Raw genomic sequence first — 19,138 nt, forward strand, 5'->3', positions numbered from 1 at the left:
CCAGGATTCGAGGACTTGGGGGTGGGGCTCCTGGCCGGGTGGCAGAGAAAGGCCCCTGTCGCAAAGGATGCCACACTCACCCGGCCCAGAGGCAAGTCCACACTTGTTTATCTGTCCAGTAACACAGCTGCTCTGGCAGAGCCAGGCAGGGGCAGCGGCAGCTCAGGCCGAGGTGTCAAAGAGGCGATCGATCATGTCCCCCACCTGCTCCACGCGGTACTTGATGTACTTCTCCGGGTTCTTGGTGAAGGGCACGCTGCCATACCTGCCCAGGTGCTGAGGTCAGGGGGGCAGGCCGAGCCCCTCCCCAGCCCTGCCTCAGCCTAAGGCCCTCCTAACAGGGTGCCCCTGAGTCATGTTTTGGTCTGGCCCCACACCAAAGCCATAGGTGCTGGGTCTGCCACCCGAACCCACCACCCTCTCTCCATGTTTTCTCAAAGGAAAGAGCCCAGAGGTCCAGCTGGGGCAGAGGGAAGCGTGGGGCTGGGAAGGCAGAGAAGGAGGGCTCACCTGTTTAGAAAGGCCCCGTAGGTCTCCTTAACGATGCTTTTCTGGGCTTGGCGGATCTTGTCCCTCTGCTCCGTGTCGGGAATCGCCCAGGCCTTCTGGATCTTGCACAACTCCTCAAGGCCATCGTTGAAGCCCTGGCCACCAAACAGGGAGAAACAGTAGTGACTCAGAGACAAATGTTCGGGTCTGTGTTGCTACGGGAGCAGCATCAATCGACGGAGGGGACAAGAACCTGACTTACCTTAAAACGCTCCTTGATCATCTGCCGCTCCTTGTCCCGAAGCTGGGGGGCCGGGGGAGATGGCAGACAAAGCGGAGCTCAGACCAGAGTCGCCCCGCCCCTGGCTCCTCCCCCGGACACCCACGCCCAGCCTCCTTCCCTTCTGCCCTCGGGGCCACAGGCATCCTTACTTTCTCATCCTGGTTGTTTATCTTTTTTCCCAGAGAGACAACACAAAGCACCAGATCCACTAGCCATCCCTCCCCTCCCCAGCCCAGACCTTCAGCCCACCTTGACTCCAGGTTGGACCACAGGTAGATTCTTCTCGGCAATGTAGTCAGTCACCTTTAACCAACTGTCAGGCAGAAAGGGAAGCACAGGGCAGGAAAGGGACAGCCTCAGGCGCCTGTTCCCTTTCCTGGGGCCGGATGGTTTTGTTTTTTTAAAAATCTCTTGATCTACTGGGGTAGGCAGTGAGGGCAGCGATCAGTTTGGGTCAAAACTAAGCAAAACACAGCTGAGATTCCCCCCCCCCCACCTCGGGAATAAAAATGTTCAAGCTGCTCACTTTTAAAATTAAGGACAGGAAACAGAGCACTCAATAAATTACCAAGCACTACCAACTGCACTTCATGTCGGTATCATGGCCAATTAAGACGGAGAAGCAGATGAGAAAGGAGGAGCAGAGAACAGATAAACAAGAAGGAAGAGGGAGATCCAGTCACGGGGAAGAAACACCCGAAGGGAGAGAGACACACAAACTAAGAAACAGGAGAAAAGGACCAGAGACAGCCCTGGAGAGTGAGGCTCAGCCAAGTTCAAGGGCCCTTGTGACCTTGCTCTTTGCTTGGCCAAAATGTTACCCACATCTCTGACAGTCAACCATTCTTAGCCGTCACCCTTGGCAGACTACCCTTGAACAGGCTGGCAAAGGGCCCCTTCCCTGCCAAGGAGTAGGGAGTGGGAGGGGCCCCCCCCCAACAAATGTGATTACAAAGCAGAGGATTGGGGTCTATAGGGTAGTAGTTCCCCATCACTGACCCCACTCTGACCGGGCCCAGCGTCCCCAGGCTCTGGGAAGGAAGTGTGAGTGGTGGGTACACAGGTCGGGGGGTTCCCCACCTGCGCTGGTAGGTCTGGATCTGCTGCTCGATGTGCTCCCGGTAGGAGCGCTCGGCAGTCTTCTGGGTCACGGCCACCAGCTGGATCAGCTCGGACCTGGGGTGGGAGCAGGAGGGAGGGGAGAGAGAGGAGGTCCCACAGGCTGCTGGCCTCTACAGCAACCCTGGCGGGGCCTGCCTCCCACCTCCCTGGGTCCTGGGCCCGCCAAAGGTAAAGGGGTGCCCTCCCCACTGGGACACCAGGGGGCACGGCCATCCCCAGGAGGCCGGGCAGAGGCAGGTGAGAGCCACAGAGCAGCCCCCGCGGCCACTCACTTCTCCAGGGCCTTGAGGATGTAGTTGTAGTTGTTGTGCAGGAAGATGGCGCTCAGAGCCGGGTCCTCATATACCTTGGACTTGCTCAGCAGGTTCAACTGCAGGTTGCCCAGGACTTTACCTGCACAGGGAAGGATGTGGTCACATACCAACCACGGCAGTCTGATCCGCAAACCAACTCCCACCCGTCACTCCTTGTCCCTCCCAGACCCAAGACCCTGCCAGACTCGGGAGCCCTTGGCCCAGCCCCTACAGCCCCCCAACCAGAGGTTAGGCTGCAATTCTAAAGGTCGGGGCGGGGTGGGGGCCCCTTAGGAGTGGGACCAGGACTAGCAGAAGCACACAAAGAGGAGAAGGAAGGGAAGAGGCAGGGAGGCCGGGCGCCGGAGGTAGGGCCGGTGCGGAGCACTCACAGATGTAGGTGCTCAGCAGACGCTTGCTGAACTCGGAGCTGTAGCTGGTGGCAGAGGAACTGGTCTCTGTGAGAGGAGAAGTCCTGTTACCGCGGTGATGGCAGCGGCCAAGACCCTCTCTGGCCTCCCCTAGGCCCAGGGAGCAGCTGGGGAAACCCTGGGAGGGGCCTAAGGCTTCCTCGGGCAGAGCTGGGTATGTTCTGAGCTACAGGGCTCCCTTCCCGCCAAGGGGAGTGCTTCTTGGGACTCTTCCTGGAATCCGGGGAGGTCCCTCCATGGTCTTGGGTGGTGGGGTTAATGAGCTGGCACCCAAGGACCAGCAGGAAGACGGGCAGGATGGGTGTGGAGACAGCCCCTGCCCCCAACCCATGCTGGGTGGTACCTACAAGGCCCGCGTATCCCATTTGTTAGCAGCGGAGTTTTAGAACAGGCCCCTCATGGCCTCTCCACCTTCTCCCCCACTGCCCATAACCTTCTCTACCAGACCAGAGGTGTCCTGCCCACAGAGAGCCGAAGGCCAATGGGGTGGGAAGTGGAGGAACGGGACAGGGAGGTGCTGGACCAGCCTGAAGGGCATAGTCAGGGTGCTGGGCACAGCAGGATGCTGCCTGGAGAAGCCCAGAGACAGAAACTGGAGCTCAGGGAGCTGAGAGGCTCAGGGGCACCCTGAGAACCCGTGCCCCTCTGACCCTGCTCCGACTGGGGCCTGGAGCCTGTCCAGGTGTCTCTGTCCCCAGGGAACCTCACCCACGGGGCTTCAGAGGGGGAGGATGGGGCTGCAGAGCCCCGCTGCTTACCTCGGGGGTCTAAAGGAATATTGTATGTGTCCCCAAGAACTACGCAGTGAGAGGCAGTGCGCACAGAGGGGAAGGGGGAGACAAAGGAGGGAGAAAGATGCAAAGTGCAAAACAGGTTAGAGACGGCCGCCACACCCGAGCCAAGCAGCCCACGCCCCTCGACGCCGGGACACAGACAGCAGGACGGCCCAGGCTGGACCCCCGCAGGCCAGGGACACACTGGAAAGTGGACATCAGGAGGATGACGACAGGCCAGAGGCCGCCCCCAGGATGCGGGGGGAAGGCCCAGGGCTGGGTCTCAGCACACTCCTCCCCACATGCTGACTTCCCAACCCCAGTCACAGGAAGACACCAGGCTGGCCCTGAGATGCCAGCCAAGCCCGCTCAAAGGTCAGCCGTGTGAGACCAAGTAGGAGGACAGGCAACACAAGAGGAGGTGGGGAAATGCAGGAGGGGGGAGCAGGGCAGGAAAGACACCCTCAGACAAGTGGGTTCCGCACTTTAGGGCGAGGACAGTGGAGGGAGCCAGGAGGGGACGGAGGCCAGGGCAGGTGGTCAGACCCCCGCTCTCCTGATGCTGCGTCCGATGGCCCAAGCAGCTTGGGGGGAATCCCGCCACAGGCCACCTCTTCTTTCCACCCCCCAGGGCAGGGGGAATCTCCTCACCCAGAGAGGGCCACTGCCCCCTGGGGGGCTAACCCCAAGTCTCCAGCCCGGAGGGAGGAATGGAGCGGGGGTGGGAGGGGTAGGTATCAAGTACCTTGGGAGGCCAGCATGGCGCCCGCCGTCTCCTGGAAGTCCAGGAGCTGCTGCAGGAAGAGGATGGCCTGCGTGGGGAGAAAATGGGGCCAAGAAGAAGGTCAAGGGGCAGGACCCAAAGGCTGGATCAGCCCCCACGGTGCATGCCCTCTGATCGTTCCAGGACAGGTGAGGGCAGGCGTCTGCCTGGTGAAATGGGTGGCAGCAAATTTCCTGCTTCACCCTGTGGGCCTGGCCTCCGGGGAAGGGCCCTGTGTGCAGGGGGCACTCAGCACCTCCCCGCCCACCCTGCCATCTGTGCCCCTTGCCTGCCCCAGGAGTCCCCGGCAGCACCTACGTTGCTTGTGAGCTCGTGCACGGTGCCATCCTTGGGCATGTTGTATTCCTTGTCCGGGTCGTTCTGTGGGACAGACAGCCCAAGTCCCTGAAACAGCTCCTAAGGAGGTCCCAGCCCACCCTGCACCCCAGTCTGTGGGCCCACAGCGCCACCTCTTGGCAGACAAGTGTCAGGACACCCCATCGGCATTAAAAAAAACGAGCAAGTCGGACCTAAAGGAGCTTGATGCCTCGGATGGGGGCCTCTGAACACCCTGGGAAAGAAAGGGGAGGCCCGTGGGTACTGACAGGAGACCAGCAGCATGGCCGGCCGGCTTTCCTGAAGGGCAGGCCCGCCCTGCTTGGAGGCCTGCTCTCAGAAGCAGTTCTTGAGCCCAGTCGCCGGTGGCCCTGCCCGCAGCCCCGCCAGCTGGCCAGCCTGGGTGGCAGTGGACAGAGGAAGGGCACCTTGATGTTGTCGGCAAAGTCCTCCAGCGCTTTGGCTCCCACGGTCTCCATGGAGGTGATGAGGTTGGGCAGCTTGTTCTTAGTGCTGGCGGCCGTGCCCTGAGGATGTAGCCACAGGGCTGCGCAGGGTGACAGAGCCCTGCTCCTTCCCAGCCCCCCGCCCCGGGGACTGTCTCTTCTCCTCACTCCCCCGAGAGCACCTCCACCTGCCCAGGTCCCCAGGGAAGCTGCCGCTGCCCCCTACTCTGAGCAGAGAATTCGATTTTCCTGGGAGGCCCTGTTGGACAGCGGGACTCCTCCTCCTCCCGGCGTCCCCAAGGCCCCCCCCCGCCCCCACATACCTGGAGCACCTGGTCAAACTCAGGCTTGGTCTGCTTGAGGTGCCGCAGGATGGGGAAGACGGTGAGCACGGCTGAGAAGTCATGGCGGATGATGGCCTTGCGGGCAGCCACCACAATGTTCTCGCCTTCGAGCATGAGCCCGTCCAGGGCGTCCTGAGAGAGTGGGGCAGGGGCAGGGCTCAGGGGAGGGGCAGCCAGCCAGCTCCCACGGCCGGTGAGCGCACCCAGAAGGGTGTGGGGGGGAGTGTGCCTCGGATCAGGACACACCACCCAGTTCAAATGCCCCAGGATTGGGGTGGAGGCAGCGGCTGGAGTTAAGGGCTATGAACCTGGCCCGGACTCAAGCTTCTGCAGGGACAGCTCTCGCTGGGGTGTCTGGTCGGGGTAGGGCGGGGCCAGACCTGTATCAAAGAGTCGAAGGTCTTTTTCTGATGGTGCTCAGGGATGACGTCCGTCAGCAGCTGGTACTCGCTCTGAGCCAGCTTGACAAAGGCACTGACGCAGTGAATGTAGGCATCAGTTTCCACGTCCAGCATGTCGTCTCTCCCTGGGGGAACAGCAGGGCTCCTGAGCTACTGGTTTGGGGCAGCCCCTCTCCCTGCTGGGGTGGGGGCCATGAATCTCTCCAGCTCCTGGGCTGCAGCCAGACTGGCAGCATATGGGAGGAAGACTGCTGGCAGAAAGCTGAGAGGACTCCAGCAGAGCCGCCAGGGTTCGAGGGGGAAAAACAGGGGCTGAGTCCAGCCTTGGTCTGAGCTTCATTTTCAGCTCTGCTGTGGGCAGTATTACTGTCCCAGAGTGCCAGGTACGGGAGGTGTGGGGGAGTTGGATGCAAGGACAAGAAGACCCCTCAGTTGACTTCCCGGAGAAGACACGTCTGACCCTCTAACGGGGGATTCTGAATTGTACTGGAAGACAATACCCAGGGATGGGCAAGAGGTATGTCCACCCTGAGGAGGCTGGCGCCACCTCCGAAGATGCTGGGCCTCTGAAAGCAGACACCAGCCCGGCCAGGCCTTCTGGAATGTGTAAAAAGGCGGTGGGCTCTGGTCTATGAGGCTAGCTGACATGGAATCAAAGTTGGAGAGCAGGCCATGTGAGCCCCAGAGAGGGAGGGTTGCTAGGTCGTCAGCTGCCCCAGGAGGAGCGGGGGGTCCCTTCACGGTACTGGAGGCTGGGGCAGTGATGTCCACAGGCAACTGGATGATATGTGCCAAGGGATGGGCTCCGAGGGGGTCAGAGCCTTGGAGCTGCTGCTGGAGTCAGGTGTGGGCGCTCCCTATCCTCCAAGGGGCCGCCTGCCGAGCAGCGGTAGCTTCTGCCCTCGGCCCAGGCCCCGAGAGCCCAGCCTGCTCTCCCATCTGGAGAGAGGCAGGGAGACCTAGTGCCCGAGAGAGAGAGAGAGAGAGAGAGAGAGAGAGAGAGAGGGAGAGAGAGGGAGAGGGAGACCGGGGAGAGAGAGAGGTGAGTAGGCCTGGCTCGTCCTCGGAGCGGAGGCCGGCTGGGTGGGCAGGCGCAGGCCTCCTGGGGGGTGGCCGTGAGCGCGGCGGCGGCGGCGGCCTGCGGGCTGGGCTGCGGTACTCACCGGCCAGCGGCCCCGGCTTGTCGTTCAGGGCCTCGGACAGGTGCTTAATTCGGAAATCATGCTCGTGACCTAGCGAGACGTCGGCCGCAAACACAAGCAGCGTTTATCCAGGGGCGGGGTGGCTGCCTCTCGGGGTGGGGGTGGGGCTGAGAAGAGGCCCTCAATCTCCAGGGCGGGGATATGAGATGGGGTGTGGGGGGCACTGGAGAGGGCCCTGAGCCCCTCCTCTGCCTCAGACCACCTCGGGAACAGCCGTTTCAAGCCCGACTTGCATATGCCTGGACCACCTTTGGGAGCTGGTTTCCCAAACCTGGAGGCTGAGAAAGCTGTGAGGACCACAGAGGGTTTCTGAAGAGTTTCCAGCAGCCGCGGAAGGTCTGATGCTCAGCCCCAGGGGCTGTGTCTCACTTATTTGGGGAGAGGTCCAGTTAGGGAAATGTCACTGCTGAATGAATGGGGACAGGCTCCTTTTGTCCCCCAGGGTCATTCTTTTGAAGGCGGACCTGGTCCACCAGGGCAGGGCTATCCCTCCTCTGATGGGAGACGGGGGAATACAGGCTGCCCGTCTCCATGGCACACGCTCCCCTTTCTGAAGGCGGGCGGTGGGGGGTGGGGCAGCCGGCTTGGTCCTGCCACTGCTGGTCCGAGCGTGAAAGGGCTGCCCGTGACAGAACTTTCTGTCAAACGGGAGACAAAGACAGAGACAGGATGGGGAGGGGGTGGGAAGCCTCCTGGGGGGCAGAGCCACCGTCAGCCAGACAGGACTGGGCCGAGGCCACAAAGGCTGCCCCCGAGCCAGCCAGTGGGGCTCAGCGGGCCCGGGGACCTCAGTTCCCCCCCCTGCACCCCCGCCCCTTTCAGGCTTGCGCCAGTGGCCCTCTGGGGGGTGGAGGCTCTGCCCTGCCACGGGAGTGGACACACGGTGGAGGAGGAGGGAACTGGAGAGGAACACGGGGTGATTACCTTCCAGAGGAATGAGGTTAGAGCCCCCCTTTTTCCCATCTAGACCATGCTGGGAATATTGTTTCAGAAGGTTCTGAGCCTTACGGATCGTCCCTGTCACCAGAGCCACACAGAGAGGAGACAAGAAGACCTAGGAAATGAGCGAGAGAAAACAGCAGCAGCCCTCCACCGGCCCCCTCCCCCGAGGCCCTTGCCCACTCCCAGCAGTGAGCACGCCCAGCGGCCATCTCTCCCAGCGGGCCCCTCCCGGGACCGCCGGAGGCCCTGCCAGAGGAGACGGAGGAACGGAGCCGTTTCGTTCCCCCAGGGGTGCTCCTGGTTCTGCCAGCGACCCTCATGGTTCTGGGTCTGAGTTCATTTGAGGAAGTGCAGTGGGTGAAGGAGATGAGATGGGCAAAGGTCCACCAGGAGAAGCCAAACATAATAATAAAAAAACCCAGTACTGAGTGGCACTTAGAATATAGGCCCTGGGACAGAGGAGCAAGTCATGGAGCTCGAGCCCAGAAGGCAGATCCTGGGGACACCTTGAGGCCCTCGGTTTCTCTCCAAAGGGCAGGCTGAGCTCTCCGGGCTTGCTCAGTGCCAGAAGCGGCCAAACAGTAGCCCGCTGAAAGCAGGAAACCCAGGAGGTGGTGAAATGGGACTGGGCGTCCAGGGACAGCAGTGGGAGGCTTGGAGATTCAGAGGCAGAGTGGCCCACACACCAGGGGAGGGACCCGAACCATCAGAGCTCTTGGGAACGACTCAAACGCCGAGGAGAAGTTAACAGAGGCCACCACACAGACAGCTGGAGGGGAGGGCCGCAGGAAAGGGGGCATGCTCTTGGCATGGGGGGAAAAAACCAACAGTTAGTATCACACGTGAGAACAATGAAAACAACGCTGCGGTGCCCACAGCCTCTCGGGTCAGCTACCTCTACGGGAGCGAGAGAGCTCAGGGCAGAACATGGTGGGGGTGGGGGGAATAAAACAGCATTCAAAACGGGTATGTGCAGCTGCCTCGTTAACAAAGCTGGGGGCAGGGGAGGCACCCGTGAGAGTAACTTGGTTCCCTCTCCCCTGGGGACTCCTGGATGCCCCCCGGCATCTCTGAACACAGTGAGGCTGCTTGGGTCCTGGCAGCTCCCCAAAAGGCTGGGGGAGTCGGGACATTTCTCTCTAGCGCACCAACCACAATTAGCTACCAACAACCAAGTCTGGGGCTCCGGTTCAGCCTCTGTCTCCTTCTTCAGCGAGCGGCCCCACTAATGAGCAAATCGGTTTCCTGCCCCATAGCCAAGCGGGAGCAGATGGGCCCGTGCGGCCTTCAGGAGCCTCGCCAGCACGTCCACGTGGATGTGGGCTGGGGACATTGATCTGGCAGCTGCCAAATGCATCACGCGCCCAATTACCTCGGACGATGGCGAAGTCGGTGTCTGATTACCCACCACACCTCCCAGCTTTGCTCCTCAAGAGCTGGGAATCATGTCCCGGGAGCCTGTCTCCCTAGTTTCCGACATCAATTCTGAGCACCGCCCCCCAGCTCCTGACAACTCTTGAAACCCCACGGAAACCAGAGGGACCCTCACAGCTACAGCCCTCCTCTCGGGGGCTCGAAGCCAAGGCTGCTTTAGGTTCAGCGGGAGAGCTGAGATCAGACCCTGGCTCCCCTGCAGGGTCAGCAGTCCTCCTGGGTGCAGTCTGGGTCCGGGGGTGCCCATCGGAGAAGAGACAGAGGGGAGGAGAGCGCAGACTTGCCGAGGCCCAAGGAGCCCCACAGCCTCGCTGAGCCGAGGCACAGAGACGGACAGGCCCATGTGGCAGGCGGCTGCGGCCATGCAGCAGCCTTAGTAGCGTCCCCGTTTGGAGCCGGTTCTCCCAGGGGGGCGGCCAGGACATCCACACTGAAGGGGAAGGGCCCCCGGCTTCCCTCACGCCCTGCCCACTGGTGCCCTGCCTGCGGGCAGCCTCTGCTCTGCTGTGTCTCCAAACCCTGAACAAAAGCCTGAGGAGGAGCAGGTTTTCAGGGCAACTGTGAACAGGCAATCTTGCTCTCTGAGGGGCAGGGAAGAAATGCGCTGTCACGAAGGACGGTCCCACCGGTGCCTCTGCGCATGTGCCGGCAACAGCAGCTGGACGGGGTGGGCTGAGGCGGGAGCAGCCCCCGGCCTCACTGGCTCTCTCTCTCCCTGGGGTCTGCAGCAGTCCCTCACCCCGGAAGACCCCAGCCTCTCGAGGGCAACACCTCTCAGCAGCTAGACACAGCTAGGCTTGCCGAGCGAAGATGACACGCGGGGACACTGTGTACCTGGAGCACAGACTACGGGGCACACGATGATGGGAAGAAGGACAGACGTGAGCTGTTCGTCCAGGACACCCGCAGCCCAGGCCTCTCCCACCTCAACAACCCTCCCCCGACTCCCCATGGCTGGACACCAGCTTCGAGTGGAACCCAAAAGCCCGACTGTGACCTTCGGCGAGGATGGCCTAGGTTTGTTTTTTTCTGGATGGATGGACTGTGAAAGAGTACACTCTCCCTTTCTCCACTTCTTAACTACGCGTCACGTCAAGCGGCCTGGGCTTCCTGGAAGGTGATGGCCGCCGTGCTTGCCCCTGTCCCATCCCACAGTTTTGGTGGTGGCGGCGGGCCTGGCCTTTTCACAAGACAATGGAGAGAGGCCAAGGGCGCCCCCGTCAGCCCACCTCTCCAGGCCTGTGACCCTCCGCTCCAAGGACACTTATGCAGCTCTCAGACTCGCGAGAAAGGAGCTCACTGGACCAGGCCTTGCTGGGTGGGCAGACACCTGCTTTCTGTCCCGGGTACCTACGGTCAGGGGTACTGTGAGGACAAGCTCTAGAGCGGCCAACCTGCTCACCCCGGGGGGGCCTGGGCAACCCAGGTCCCACATGGCCCTCTGGGTGGTTCTGAGGTGGGCCAGGTGGGGGCTCACCTGGCCGCTTGACCGGCTTCTTGGTGGGTGTGTCTTTCCTCTTGTTGGGGATGGCAGGGGAGTAGGGGACCCCGGAGGAAGAACTGCTCTTCCGGAAATGCTCCTTCAGGCCTTTGATGGAGCGGTCCAGCTGGCTGGAGCGGATCTGGTAGTAGACGTTCATGAAATCTGAGGGGAGACGGGCGACAGATGAGGTCCCTGCTCCTGGCCCCGGAGCCTCCCTCTCCCCTCCAGACACAGCTCCTCAGGGCAGCAGTGGGTACCTGCTATTGCTACCTGCGAACCTCTTCCTAGCAGCCCCCAATGTGTCCTTGTCCCAAATCAGGCAAAGTCTTATGAGGGAAACTATCCCCCAACACAACCAACAGTTAGTTGTAAGTTTTGTTTTTTGCTGTTGTTGTTTTTTTTGCTGTGCCACACAGCATGTGGTTCTTGGTTCCCCGACCAAGGATCGAATCCGTGCTTCCTACAGTGGAAGCAGAGTCCTAACCACTGGACCCTGCCAGTGGGCTCCCTTTGAAAGTAAGGTTTTTTTATTTTTTATTTTATTTGTTTATTTTTGGCCACAACCCGAGGCTTGTGGGATCTTAGTTCCCAGACCAGGGATTGAACCCAGGCCCCCAGAAGTGAAAGCAGAGTCCTAACACACTGGACTGCTAGGGAATTCCTGGTTAAGTCTTTTTTAGATTAAAAAAATACAATCTTAACACCCAGCTTCAACTTGGTAATCAAATCAAAGGATGTGATTTCTGGGTCGGGAAGATCCCCTGGAGAAGGGATAGGCTACTCCAGTATTCTTGGGCTTCTCTGGTGGCTCGGTCAGTAAAGAATCTTCCTGTAATGCAGGAGACCCGGGTTCGATTCCTGAGTCAGGAAGTCCTTCTCCCTGGAGAAGGAAATGGCAACCTACTCCAGTATTCCTGCCTAGATAATCCCATGGACAGAGGAGCCTGGTGAGGTAAAGTCCATGGGGTTGCAAAGAGTCGTACATGACTTCAGCGACTGAGCATGCAAAGGATGTGAGCAATGTATAGGCAGCAAAGAGACAATAAATGTCAGTAAATGAAAAAAACAGACCATTTATTCAGCTGTGAATGAAGTGCAATTTAAAAAAAATCAGAGGATCGTGACAGCCCTGTCAAATAGCTAAGATAAATGAAGTTAAAGAAGAACAAACAGCTGGAGGATTGTCAACGGGTCAGTCCACCGGCCCCATCTGCCTGGAGAGGAATGTAAGATGGCAAGAAGGTGACAGATCTGTTCAGACAGCTCTACCTGATAACTGTACCTTTGCGAATATCCCAAAGAACTTCCTAAATAAGAAGAGAAAGCAGTACAAGCATGCTCACTCCGGCACTTTACCAATACTGGAAAATTAGAAAATAAAAAAGTTCAAATGAGTGAGGAAAAAAGATACAGATGCCATGGTACATTTCAGCAGCTCTGAACCAATGTGTCACTAGCAGGAAAAATGGACCAAAGAACAGAGGCTCCTGCTGAAGGAGGCAGAGGGGTCTGGAGGCATCCACTGGCCTCCCTTATCCCAAGGGAGCCTCTGGATCACTCCTGCCAACCCCTTGGCTCCCAGAGTGCTGTTTGTGAGCCACAGAGAAGCCTGTGTGGTTGGTACAGGCAGCCCTGAGACCTGGTACCACGCAGTCCTCGAGAAGGAAGGGGACAGTGATAAGGCACATTGACAGCTTGGTACGTGTACACACTACGAAAGGGAAGAAGAACGTGGAGGACTGCTGCTGCTGCTGCTGCTGCTAAGTCACGTCAGTCGTGTCCGACTCTGTGCGACCCCATAGACGGCAGCCCACCAGGCTCCTGCACCCCCGGGATTCTCCAGGCAAGAATACTGGAGTGGGTTGCCATTTCCTCCTCCAGTTCGTGAAAGTGAAAAGTGAAAGTGAAGTCGCTCAGTCGTGTCTGACTCTTCGCGACCTCGTGGGCTGCAGCCTACCAGGCTCCTCCGTCCACGGGGTTTCCCAGGCAAGAGTACTGGAGTGGGGTGCCATTGCCTTCTCCATGTGGAGGACTAAGTAGCTTAAAATTGAATATTCATTAGTTTTTCTAAATTTTTGCTTAACTCAGGAGTTTTTTTTTAAAAATCCTGGGACAGGCCAAAGAAATGATGGGACCAACACACCACAGAATATTATGCAGCTGTCAAAAAGAAGGAAGCAGAAATACATGTACTGATATGGAATGCTCTCAAGGCATGTCACTAAGTTAAAAACAAAAACCAGAAAACAATGGTCGGAGAGTGTTTAGTATGCTTCCTTCCACCTGGGAATGAGGGGGAGATACATACATATTTATTCTCTCTCTCTCTCACACACACATAAAGATCTTTTTGGAAGGGTGTAAATAACCTTAACAGTACTCATCTTTGGGTTATGCTGTAGGCATCAGGGAAGCGGGGAGGTAAACTTCCATTTTTCACCTAAACCTTTCTGTGCCATTTGAAATTTTTATAATTAATCGGAAAAAAAAAAAGGGAAGAAACAGGAAAGGAAGGTATATAAAGAAACGCTTGGATTTGCTAGATTCACAGTTTGACACATATGCTAGGGATTTATGGCTCACGTTGCTTCCTACTAAACTCCTTATCAAAAGACATGCAAGTGGATTAAAGAAACAAAGGGAAGGCCCACTCCCTCGGCCCTGCTGCCAGTGCCCGGGCCGCCTCACCTTGGTTGCGGCCGTATTCCACCAGCCAGCGGGAGATGCGGACCACGTCGTGCAGCACGCTCTCAGGCAGGTGCTCCAGGGGCACCTCCTCCTGGAGCTCCAGGTCGTCCTCACCGCCGATCAGATCCAGGATGAGCACTGGGGACACAACCTTGCTGTGCCGGGTCATCAGGCTGCGGAACTCGGACTCCAGCGACTCCTTCCCCCGCTCAAACAGCAGCTTCTATGGGACGGAGGGAGGGTGGGGGGAGAGATGAGGGTCCACAGCTGTTCCAGCACTCAGCTGGCCCGCGCCTCCCCACACCCTTCCCTTCCCTTCCTGCTTCGGGGTCTCAGCCCTCGTCCGCCTTCACTTCCCTTTTCCCAGAGAAGAAACACTCGGAAGCCTTCCTTGATTATTCCTTTCCCTTGTGTTCTCTTAAAATGTATGTTCACAGGTGAAACCCCGAGTTTTACAGAAGTAGGTGCTTACAGATGTCAGCTGATTATTTTCTCATTCCACCATTAATTTGTGTTCTTGTTAGAAAAGGGTTTGTTAGAAACCCTTGTTAGAAAAGCAAAAGAAAAAAACATAAATTGGATGTCAAAAACTTTTGTGCTGAAAATGATGCCATCAAAAAAGCCAAAACAGGGGGACTTCCCGGACTGTCCAAGGCTTAAGACTCCATACTTCCACGGAGGGAGGCGAGGCTTCAATCCCTGGCCAGGGAATTGAGATCCCGCAGGCCATGCTGTGAGCAGCCCCTCGCCCCCTCCCCCCCCAAAAAAGTGAAAAGCCAATCCATAGAATAAGAGAAAATATTTGCAAATCATGTATCTGATAAGTGATAGGTATTCAGAGCAGATAAGAGAATCAAAAAAATATGCCCACACAAAAGTATGTACACAAGCGATCATAGCAACACTGCTCATAACCACGGAAAAGTGGAGTGATCAAGCGACGGATGGACAAACCAACTGTGGTAGATCCATAGAATGCAATATAATTCTGCCCTACAGTGGAATGAAGCGCTGACACGCGGTAACACACAGGTGAACCTTGTTATCAGGCAATTTGAAAGCATCTCGATTCAGAAGGTCACATATTGTGCGATTCCATTTACAGAAGTCCAGAATAGGTAAATGCACAGAGAAAACAGATGAGTGAGTACTAGTGGCTGGGTGAACGGGGGAGGCGAGGGAAGAAGAGTGACTGCCAATGTGTTTCTTTTTACAGGGGATGAATATATTATGAAATTTATCCCAGGGATGTTGCATGACTCGGTGATTATTAAAACTACTAAATTACTGATTGCTGAAACTATTAATTTTTATACTTTAGATGGGTAAAATTTTATTGGTATGTGAATTATATCTCAATACAGATGCTTTAAAAATAGAGGAGTTGGAGCGTTTCTGCTTACTTGAAAAGTGAAGTCCTCTGGGGTAAACCTGGAGTTGTGTATTTTTTTTCTTCTCCTTCTCTAGCCCACCCCCACGCCCAAGTTCTAGCACAGAGCTCCTCACTCTGTGATCTGAACTTGGTAGAGACCCTCAAGAACAAAGTTCTCCAACCCCTGACATTCCAATCTCTGAGTCCAGGCTGCCCACCAATGTGGGCAGTGGGCAGTCCGGGCTGCAGTATACTGGTTATACTGGTGTGTCCTCTCTGGGTTACTAGTGTAACAACGTACTGATCCTGTCAGTGTTCTGTGTAGCCAGGTGGCAATGGTTATACAACAACGTGAATGTCACTGAAGTGTTCCCTTAAAGCTGGTTAGAAATGGTAATTTTTATATTACGTACTTTTCACTACCATAAAAAAATACCCATGCATTTATAAAAATCAAATGTTAAATTTATATTTCATAGGTAACTTGTAATGTGTGTTCTCTGGTGGCTCAGTGGTAAAGAACCTGCCTGCCTATGCAGGAGATCTCTGGGTTGAGAAGATCCCCTGGAGAAGGAAATGGCAGCCCACTCCAGTATTCTTGCTTGGGAAACCCCGTGGACAGAGGAGCCTGGCAGGCTACAGTCCATGTGGTTGCAAAAGAGTCAGACACAACTTGGCAACTAAACAACAACTTATAATTTAGTTAAATTATTAAATGCAATCAACATGTATACCTGTAATTCCTTAAAAAGAGATTTTAATGTCTGTAGTATGTGCATGGTATTATATACTTCTGTTTATTCTACTATATTATCTTTCAGCTGGTTTAGTGTCACTCATGAGACCCGAGCAGGGATTGGTGTCTCCGAACCTTTCACATCACTCTGCTGGCCCCTTACCACTTTGTTGAGCTCTGGGCTGTCTGGGCTGTTGTCCTGGAAATACTCCACAGCCTTCTGAATCTTGGCCATGCTTCCCAGGTACTCCTCTAGCCTACCTGTGGGCCTGGAAAGGAGAAGAGCCATATTAGCCCGGGCAGATGGAAGATGAAGAGGAAGGCCTAAGGGAATGGTATTTGGAAAGGGGAGAACAGAATTAACACAGGCGACTCTAGGCTCATATATATTCTACCCCCCTTCCAAAGCCTACTGGTCCAAGAGGTGTTAGGAATGTGACCCTCTGGCCCGAGCTCACCCCTCCCTGATGATCTTCTCAGTGTCACTGGCCACATGATAGTAGCTGATGACGTGGTCCAGACAGGACAGGGTCTTCTCGACATTCTCCTGCAGCCGCTGCAGGTTCTCTGTCTGCTTGTGCACAGGGATGATGGAGTTCTCCAGCTTCATAAGGCGACTCTCAAAGGATGACAGGATAGACACCTGCGGGGGGAAGTCCTGTGATCTCAGGGTTGCCTCAGGGTTGCCCCAGCACTGCTTCTGTCCCCTGCCAGGTCTTCGGCATTTGCTGCCTTATCTCTGGTTTTCTTGACAGTAGGCTCCAAGAGGAGAGGGACAGGGTATACCTATTCCCCACTGTATCTCCAGGATCTACCACATGCCTGGCAGATCAGAGGTGGCCCAAATAAATTGGCTGAAGTTTGATTTGAAGGCAAGCATTACATTAACTCCTTAGAAAATCACCTCAGGATGGTTTCCCTTCCACCCCTTAAAGCCAAATCTCAATTTCTGTTCTCTCTGATGCTTTCCTAGACTGAACAGAAACTAGTTTCATACAGAGTAGCCTCAATGCATTCCTGGTACCTTCAAACCCCATCTCTCTAAGGGTAAATCTCATTAAGTAAGGACTAGCACTTGATGGCTGTGTTACTGAATACATATCCATATTTCTATCTACTACTCAGTTTGGGTTTTCCAGGCTCTCTTAGGAATAAGAAAGGAAGTTCATATTTATTGAGTACCTACTGTATACCAGATACTGTGCAAGAGGCATTTCCATGTATTAGCTTCCATGACCTTCACAGCTACAATGGAGATTGGCATCGTCTATTTTAGCAGAGGAGGTAACTGAGGCTCAGAGTTACCTGTCAGGAGCCACACACAAATAAGTGGAGGGGCAAGGGCTAGATCCCACATCTGTTTGATTTCTGGCTCATTTTACCCCTCCAGCTCCCCAGAGTGACAGCTGAGTCTCCTGCCCTCAGTAATCTCAGAAGTGGTAACCCCACCGGTGATACTTGCACTTGAATTGAGGGTGACGCATGGCCAATACCCAGCCCACTTAAGTCAGTCTCACTAATGTTTTGTAAGAAGAGAAATTAGAATGGAGAACTTAAGCAGAAAGCAGCAAGTCCAGGCCAGTGGGGGGCTGCAGCATCCTCAGCGAAGGGGCGGGCAAGGGGAAGAGAGTGTAAGAGAAGTGTAACACTGTTACTAGAGAAACCCAGACGTTACCACCCATCGCCACCCAGACCAGAACCCTCAGGCTTTATGTAGCAAAACCACTGGGTCGCAGGGTTCTCACTCCAGCGTCTGGAGGCCCAGCTGAGGGGTTACTCACCATGTTCTTGGTGAGCTGGTCGCTCTTCTCCAGGCTGTCTCGGATGAAGGACAGCGTCTCCTCCTCCTGCGGGGGGGGGGGGGGGGGGAGGGGAGGACATCACCAGAAGCCAGAGATCACCGCATCCCGGCTCCACAGCCTCGCCCCGACCCGATTTCCTGGTACCCGGCCCCCTCCCACTCCTGCTACCTCCCTGAGTAGACGCCCGGCCCGGATCTCGGCCCCTTCCCTCACCTCCTCCCCCGCCTCCCCAGCCCCACCTGCTTCAGCTTGTCCTCGATCTCCCGCCGCCGGGCGGACGCCTCTTGCGGGGGGATCATGACTTCGACCCTCCCTGCGTGCGGCTCCGACAGCCCAGCGTCACGCCTCAGAGGGCCCTCTAGGCTCCCGTCCCTGTCACACCCACTTCCGCTCGTGGCCCCTCCCCGGGGCGCTGTTGCCGCCATGTTGGGAGTGGCAGGCGGAAGTGCGCCTGCGTGGAACTCAGGGACGGGGGAACCCGGCAGGTGGCCATCTTGGGTGTGGCGGGGAGGTGCACCCGGGTGTCACCTTGATGCGTGTTGCCACCCTCATCAGAGAATGTTCTCTAGCGGTGTTTTGTCCTGCAGCTGGCACAACAGTTACAGCTCACTTGCCGTCTTCGTGGAACGGCTGGCTCTTTTCACAAAGATCAGTAACGAATTCGTTTGTCCGGATACAGGCACAGATGAGGTGTCCCCCCGCAAAGCACAGTACAGAGCTTGTCACACAACAGGCGGCTAATGTGTGCTCACTTAATGACCGAGGGGCCTGTGTAGTCGTGTCCCCCTTCGGCCCTAAAAGCTCTCACGGAATGGGCCCTGTGTGCAAGCCCTGGCCCCGGGAAAGATTGGTCGCACACGGCCCCAGTGGCATCCATAACTACAATCCCGACTCGTGAGGGGCTCGGCCAGATTCCTGGGGTAGGAGGGGTTCTGGGAGCACTCATCCCGGGGACTGGGATGGGGACGGAAACAAGCTCCAAGCTCCATACTAAGGTGTCTGTTTTGGAGAGAGATATATGGTTTCATTTGCTGGGGATGAGGACCGGGCCTGGGGTAGAGAGTGGCTTCAGTGGTGTGTTTTCCCAGGTCTGGAAACAGTACAAGGGGAAGGCTGAAAAAGCCCAGACCTGTCCGAGGGGTTGGAACCCAGGTGGCGTTCTCGGTGATGGAGACGTTGAGGCCTGTCTTCGGGTACTCAGACACAAGGGGAGCTTTCCTCACAGGGCCTCTGAGGAAATCAGAAAGGCTTGGAGGGCTGGTAGGGACCCTCCTGCAAGGTGCCAAAATGTCTCAGCTCCTTTGCCCAGAGTCTCCTCTAATTAGTTTGGGGCCAGCCAGGGGAGGGGAGGTGGCCCTGGATCAGGGTTCCTGCAGGGATGAATGTCCTGGATTCACCACAGACACAGCTCCTGCAAAACCTAGTGTTACTCCCTCCTCCATTGCAGAGGCTCACCCTGCCTCTGGTCCCACCCTGGTGTGGTAAGTGGCTACACAGCTTTGTTGGGGCATCCAGGTACAGGAAGTTAGACAATGAAGCATATGCTGGTGGGTGAGAAGGTTTGGGGGCACCAAGTTAGAGGGTTCCCAAGGCTCTCCCAGGGCCCAGTTCCACAAAAAGGAGGAAGAATTGGGACTGAGCACCTGGAGGGGGATTGGGCAGCTTTCTGTTGGGGCGAGAGGACAGTTTCAGATCTGGTTGATGGCCGTGAAAGTACTGATGAAGGAAATATCTGGGAGGTGCACCCCTGTTGCAGATGAGGGAGATAAAAAGGCAGAATCCTTGTGTAAGGACACCT

The 19,138-nt window shown here is 56.5% G+C and overlaps 1 protein-coding gene across 28 annotated transcripts; it reads right to left on the reverse strand.

Moving 5' to 3' along the window:
- Nucleotides 1-91: 91 nt before the first annotated feature.
- EXOC7 (exocyst complex component 7) lies at nt 92-17,675 on the reverse strand. Of its 28 annotated transcripts, XM_081575433.1 has the most exons (22): nt 17,580-17,675; nt 17,320-17,385; nt 16,725-16,843; nt 15,997-16,181; nt 15,702-15,807; nt 13,431-13,653; nt 10,737-10,904; nt 7,808-7,900; nt 6,845-6,913; nt 5,661-5,806; nt 5,260-5,412; nt 4,919-5,017; nt 4,473-4,535; nt 4,137-4,203; nt 3,377-3,415; nt 2,580-2,645; nt 2,167-2,287; nt 1,853-1,948; nt 1,022-1,085; nt 752-793; nt 511-644; nt 92-265 (listed from the first exon to the last, which is right to left on the reverse strand). In XM_081575433.1, the coding sequence occupies exons 3-22, from the start codon at nt 16,800-16,802 to the stop codon at nt 163-165; spliced, it is 2,115 nt and encodes a 704-aa protein (XP_081431559.1). In that variant the 5' UTR covers nt 16,803-16,843; nt 17,320-17,385; nt 17,580-17,675; the 3' UTR covers nt 92-162. The 28 variants fall into 28 exon arrangements, with proteins under 28 accessions (XP_081431559.1, XP_081431547.1, XP_081431566.1 ...); XM_081575421.1 differs by lacking the exon at nt 16,725-16,843; XM_081575440.1 differs by lacking the exon at nt 6,845-6,913.
- Between the last annotated feature and the right edge of the window lie 1,463 nt (nt 17,676-19,138).

This window comes from Giraffa tippelskirchi, chromosome 3 (assembly GCF_054371585.1).
Source record: "Giraffa tippelskirchi isolate mGirTip1 chromosome 3, T2T-mGirTip1v1.2.pri, whole genome shotgun sequence".
Classification (NCBI taxonomy): domain Eukaryota; kingdom Metazoa; phylum Chordata; class Mammalia; order Artiodactyla; family Giraffidae; genus Giraffa; species Giraffa tippelskirchi.